Raw genomic sequence first — 7,059 nt, forward strand, 5'->3', positions numbered from 1 at the left:
TACCATCAAGCCATATAATCAACCCAGGTTCAATAAGGAGTGTAGAAGACCAGACCAGGCATACCTGAAAATGAGGTGCCAACCCGGTGAATATACAACCCAGGACAACATGAATGCTATACAGTGCAAGCAGCAAGCTATAGAGCTAAGTGATTTCACAACCAATGGATCAGGTCAAAACTCTGCAGCCCTGCCACATCTTGGTGGTGTACAATTAAGTAACTAATAAGAGGAGGCATGAACATCCCCATCATCAATGTTAGCAGAACCCAGCACGTATGTGCAAAAGGCAAGGCACAAGCTTTCACAAACCTCTTCAGCCATAAATGCCAAATGGATGATTCTTCCCAGCGTCTTTCTGAGGTCCCTACCATTACAGATGCCAGTCTCCAGCTAATTCACTCCATGTGAAATGGCTGAGAGGTTGAACAAATATTTTGTATCGGTTTTCACAGTAGAAGACAGTAAAAACTCCCAATAGTGGATAATCAAGGGGCTATACACTCACTATCACTAAAGAAGTAGTACTCGATAAAATAATGGGACTAAAGGCGGACAAGTCCCCTGGACCTGATGACTTACATCATAGGGTCTTAAAAGAAGTGGCTGCAGAGATAGTGGATGCATTGGTTGTAATCTACCAAAATTCCCTGGATTCTGGGGAGATCCCAGCAGATTGGAAAACCGCAAATTTAATGTCCCTATTTAAAAAAGGAGCCAGACAAAAAGCTGGAAACTATAGACCAGTTAGCCTAACATCTATCATTGGGAAAATGCTGGAGTCCATTATTAAGGAAGCAGTAGCAGAACATTTGGAAAAGCATAATTCAATTTAGCAGAGTCAGTATGGTTTTATGAAAGGGAAATCATGTTTGAAAAATTTGCTGGAGTTCTTTGAGGATGTAACGAGCAAGGTGGATAAGGGTGAACCAGTGGATGTGGTGTATTTGGATTTCCAGAAGGCAATTGATAAGGTGCCACATAAAAAGTTAATGCACAAGATAAAAGTTCACGGGGTTGGGGGTAATATATTAGCATGGATAGAGGATTGGCTAACAGAAAACAGAGAGTCAGGATAAATGGGTCATTTTCCGGTTGGCAAACAGTAACTAGTGGGGTGCCACAGAGATCGGTGCTGGGGTCTCAACTATTTACAATCTATATTAATGACGTGGAAGAAAGGACCAAGTATAATGTAGCCAAGTTTGCTGATGATACAAAAATAGGTGGGAAAGCAAATTGTGAGGAGGACACAGATAATCTGCAAAAGGATATAGACAGGTTAAGTGAGTAGGCAAAAATTTGGCAGATGGAATGTAATGTGGGAAAATGTGAGATTATCCACTTTGGCAGAAAAAATAGAAAAGCAAATTATAATTTAAATGGAGAAAAATTACAAAGTGCTGCAATACAGAGGAACCTGGGGATCCTTGTGCATGAAACACAAAAAGTTAGTATGCAGGTACAGCAAGTAATGTTGGCCTTTATTGCAAGAGGGATAGAGTATCTCACCAAAGCCTCTCCAACATCTATAAGATACAAGTCAGGAATATGAAGGAATATTCCTTACTTGCTTGAATTGGTACAGCTCTAACAACACTCAAGAAGCTCAACAACATCCAAGACAAAGCACTCTGCATGAGTCACCCCATCCATCAGCTTAAACATACACTCCCTCCACCACTGAAGTATCATGGTTGCAGTGTGTATAATGTACAAGATGCACAGCAGCATGTTGCCAAGTTTTCTTTGCAGTACCTCCCAAATCCATGATCTCCGCCACCTAGAAGGACAAGGGCAGCAGGTGAATGAGGACACCATTATCTCCAAGTTCCCCTGCAAATCACTCAGCATCCCAACTTGCACATGTATCGCCATTCTTTCATTGTCACTGGGTCAACATCCTGGAAATCCCTACCTGACTGCATTATGGGAATACCTTTACCATGCAGACTGCAGTGGTTCAAGAAAAAGGCCCACCATTATCTTCTCAAGGGCAACCAGGGATGGGTAATAAATGGCAACCTTGCCAGTGACACCCATATCCCAAGAATGAATAAAAATACATATATTTTACTTCACAAGTGAAGGAGACTTCATGACTTAGACTGCGAATGATGAAGACATAAAAGCTTAAATCCAACTATTGTGCAACTTTGTAATGTCATAAGAAAACAACTGCAACATTCATGAATTTCCGAACAAGGCAATTCCACTGAGCAATCTGGGAGAAGGAAACGGGAATCCAAGGCAACACATTCTCATATTTAATGTAACAGGTTATTCAGTAAATTATAATTTGGGGACCAAAAGCAGATTGTGGATTGTGGACACACCTGATCACTCAAAAATAGCCATTTAATTAATATTGATTTATCTTGTTAAGTGTTAGTTTAAGTTAATTTTGTCTCTTTTAAGTTCAAATGAATCATTTTTATAAATTGGTGATAATCTTGTATAATGGGCTCTTATCAGAACAACTTCTTCTGTTGTGTAATTGAAGAAGTCAGTATTCCTGAGTCAAAATGCATTCATTCTACCCTGTCATGCTGCAGTGAGCAGGAACATGATATAAATTATGTTTACTATATTCTACAACAATTTGTGAACCATGATAGCATTCTTGCAGCATATTCATGAGTTGTATTCAGACACAAAGTCCAGTGTTATAATGATGAGGTATTAATTATACTCTGTTATGAAAGAAATGAATATCAAATAGTTTATTATGAATCCTAATAAAACAGGACCTCTAATGGGTTGTAAATTAACACTGCGAGGGATCTAGTAGGTTACCTATTATACTCTATTTAATTTGATGCTGGAACAACAGTAAACATAAACATGCAGAATAAATATTTGAATAAAAGGGTTGTGTACAGATTAATACCCTTTGGAAAACAAGCAACAACAACAGTATATTGATTTTCTAGGCAATAGGAAAAGCAAAAAAACCCCATAGGATCCCAAAGTGTCTGATTAAGATTTTCTGAAAGTTCTGTAGCCTGATTAAAATTCTTAAGGCAGGTTCAAATTCAATCAATATCTGTGTCTAAAAGGAAAATGGTCAGGTTCGTTAATGTTTTATGCTCAGAGTAATGCCACCATTTATTTTTAGCATAGAATAGGCTGTTAAAAATTAATATTGCAGTGCTATATTAAAAGTATTATACAGTTAAAAAGAACCTTTTGAAAGCGAACTGTCTCTAAAAAATAGTTTCCCTTCCAAAAGCCACTACATATCTCTATTAATTTAATGATTGACTGACTAATTGTACTACTTTAATTGCTTATTGTAGGAATACATACAATGCAGAGCTCCAGAACAAATTGTTCATTTACTTGACACTCGGGTTGTCATGACATCCTTTTCCTACCGCAAATTATATTTAAATAACGAGACTGAGGGCTTATCAGTTTGCTTCGAACATCAGTTCAATTATTTGGAAATGATGTCATGGAAGGGTGGGTGCTATACAGCATCTGTGCAGGTGCAACTTACCCATAATTCACAGCACAGCAAGAGATGTCATGGCAACACAACTGACTCAAATACTGTAAAGGGGTACAAAGATCTCTGACCAGAGAGGTGAACAGCAGCAGAGAAACATTCCAAATAATTAACAGGAGTGAAATCTGACTAATACAGTGAAAAGAACAGCTGCACCACAGGTGTTTCAATCTCCTTTAATAAAAACACACAATGCTACCGTCAAGCAAGCATGACTAGATATTATGCGGTAAAAGGGATAATTATGATGTTAACTTAATTTCACAATTTCAGAAGATGTAGGTTAACCATGAATATTGTTTTTAAATATTTTTGGTTTTGAAAGTAAACAGGTGTTTGTAGCTTCCTTGCCACTGAAACATCAGCCCAGACACCATTTCTAAGAAATATTTTTTCTTACACATTGATCGTTCTTGATTAGGCTCATGTATACTGAAGAAGGGAATCTTGGCCTTGGGGTGAAATACCATTACCAGCTATGAAACGTTATTATTTGCACCACCTTAGGTGGGCCAAAGTATGTTAAATAGAAGAGGCTGTGTATCGATTTAGTAGTTATCTAGGAGCATGTTATAGCAAAGACAAATTTAACGTCCTCACAAAACTGAAAAAAGGGTTTATTTTTGTGTATTATGACTGCTGCTCATTACACAGATTAAACAAATTTGTGACAGTTGAGGAAACAGGACTCAAGATATGGAAAGCACAGGCTAGTTGTTCTGCAGTGCAGCGTGCAAGATTGTAAGAAAGAGTCATGAGAGTTACAGCAGCACTTTGGGTATATCCCCCCACCCTCCCTCTTGAGTATTCCTCCGTGCCAATTAATATAAAGAAGGAAAGCAGTGAGTACAAGCTGCTTGTCACTGAGAAGCAATTAAACCACAATCTCTCCCGTTCCCGGTGGTGTTCAAATAAAAGGGAATAAATACATTTACCGAGAACATAAAACTGCCTTTCTATTTATTACATTGCCTTCAAGTGTCTAAAGACAGAACAGAGCATTTATTAATCCTAGTGTCAGAATTTTAAATACACACATGTATTTTTCAGTGTACCTGAATTTTGCAGCAATTTCTCCCAAAATATAATTTTAGTGAGTGATTTTACCCTATTGCTTAGGAGGGAACAGTGATGGATCTCTTAATGGCAAGAACAGTTCTGCTTTGCTGTCTGTATGAGCATACACAGGAGACCTACCAGTCGGTGTGAGGCTCATCAACAATGAGGAGAATCTTGGCTTTCTTGGCAGCACCAGTGGATGTTTGGTCCGCTAATCCGGCCGCAGCAGCTGCCGTAGTTTGCTTGACGGCATTTGAAATGGAGCTGAAGAAGCTGCTTCCGGTAGACTGGCTCGACTGCCTCCTTTCTGGGGTGGGGGAGACTGGCGGAGGGGGCTGAGGGGGATCTGGCCGCTGCAGATCGGTCATGTATCCATTTGGCAAATTAGCAATAAAACTGCTGTCAGAAAGCCTTCGGCGCAGAAAGTTCATCATTTGGGCTGAATCCGACGGTGGAACCTTGAAGACCAAACAGGAACAAAGCTGGAAGGGCTCGGTGCCAAGCAGTTAGGTGGAGCGAGGAGTTTCAGAAGCCCCGGCAAAGCTGTGTAATGAGCAAGCTCCTGTGTGATAGTTTTAAATCTCTGTCTCTGTGGAGTGCTCAGCTGGAGAATCGGAGCTGCTCATATGCTGATGTCTCCCTGCCACAGCTGCTGTAAGATTGTAGTCACATTCGGTGCCTTGCTCTTTCTGCCGTGCCCTCCTCTGCCTTCCTTGATGGAGCTCCGCTCAGACACGGCCACTGGCTGATTAGCAGTCAAATGCAAACTGCCTCTTCTATCACAAACCAGATTGCTCCCAGTGATGTGCTCTTGAATGTTATAGGCGGCATGGAATTGTCACATGGCAGCCAGTGAATGCCCCCTATAAATATGCAGATGATAGGTGGGACACTGCTTACATTGTGGCTTTTCACTTCCTGTATTTCTTTCTGACTTTTCAGCCCTGCCTTTTAGCTGCCGGGGAGTAATGAAGAATGAACATATACATTCTCCCGGCATTTCAAATGATCACTAGGCAAACAGATGTTTTAGAATGTGCTTTATTTATATCACAGTTACTAACAAATGCACTCAGCAGCAGCCTCTGAATGTGCACGCAATTTGAATTTCATTCCTAAGGTTTTTCATAGACTAAATAAAATTGAAAATATTGAAATTTTACCACAAAGGTTAACATTTGTTAATAAAACGTTTTCTCTGCAATGTCCTTATGTTACAGTAATCAGTACTAAGATTATCAATTAAATATATGGCCAACTAGCATATTTTGTTCTGTTCTTTAATAATTATTTTTTCAAGCATACTACACAATGAATCAGTTGCAGTGCAGGGTGCTGAGTTGCAGCCTTATGAGTGTTTTCCTAAATAAATATGAAACTACGAAGTAATTTGCTTTTGGAATTTCACGTTCATTTTTGTCTCCAAAGGAAAGTGGTGATTTAACACAGGGAGAGATTAAATGGCAAAATATGATGTCATGATATGTAGTATCCGTGTTCCTCTCAATCTTACGTTTTATAATCATATCTGCATGTTGTGGATTTTTTTTAAACTGGTGATGTTGATAAATTGCTAGTTGTTTGACTCCTGACTATCTGTGTGTTCCATCCTATAATTTCTACCAAATTATTTTCTGCAAACAGAATACAATTAACATTGTGAAGTAAAATTGCACAAGTGTAGAGAACCACAGAAGAGGTCTCATTTCTTGTATATTTGAATGAAGCAAAATACTGCAATCCTCTCACATTTGTATTAGAGGCATAGAATTGCTCGGAGGTCTCACAGATCACAACAATTACTGCAAGTGAGAAAACACAGACCTTTTGTGTGTGAAAATGTTGCCCTTGAAAAAGGTGCTCGTTTGCAGCATCCAACACAGTTTTATAATACGGAGGCTTTACAGTCTGTGGTGATAGCAACGTTGTAGGAGGATTGTAAACCATAGAGAAGGAAAAGGTCATGCTGATTTTTTTTATTTCATTGGCAAATACATAATATTTTGGTCGCCAGTTAACTTAAAAGCAGATTTATGAAGTCAGTCTGAGTTGTTCGCCAATGCCTTCTACTAATATGACAATACCTGTACAGAAGTGTTTGTGTTAGGGCTCTAACAGCAGTTATTACATTTCCAAGATGTGTTCAGTGACAGTTATCCAGAATTATGATGCCTGTATGTCAGCCGACAGGATATTCAATAAGCCAACTCTTGGTGAATAACATTAAATATTCCTATTGTAAAACATCCACTTAATTTGCTTAATTGGTTTAATTTTCTATTATTGTGAATGCTTTCATTGGGTATTACACTTTTGTTGCACTGTAGACAGGAATTTTTTTATAGAAAATGATATTCTTACAATAGTCAATATACATCTCTTTGCTCTAATCCTGAATTTGTATTTGTTTTATCGTGAACCTCCAATAGTGTGCAGTAAAACCTTCCACTCCACAGCTCAATGGCAACTGACTTCCCTATAAATTATGA

The 7,059-nt window shown here is 38.7% G+C and overlaps 1 protein-coding gene across 1 annotated transcript in view; it reads right to left on the reverse strand.

Annotated features, from left to right (window-relative positions):
• Window positions 1-5,343, reverse strand: part of syn2b (synapsin IIb) — a 625,573-nt gene extending 620,230 nt beyond the window's left edge. Inside the window, exon 1 of the mRNA XM_070895371.1 lies at window positions 4,709-5,343. Within this exon, the coding sequence (XP_070751472.1) occupies window positions 4,709-5,004 (296 nt within the window). The 5' untranslated portion in view covers window positions 5,005-5,343. The remainder of the gene's footprint in view (window positions 1-4,708) is intronic.
• Window positions 5,344-7,059: the final 1,716 nt, after the last annotated feature.

This window comes from Pristiophorus japonicus, chromosome 12, assembly GCF_044704955.1.
Source record: "Pristiophorus japonicus isolate sPriJap1 chromosome 12, sPriJap1.hap1, whole genome shotgun sequence".
NCBI lineage: Eukaryota > Metazoa > Chordata > Chondrichthyes > Pristiophoridae > Pristiophorus > Pristiophorus japonicus.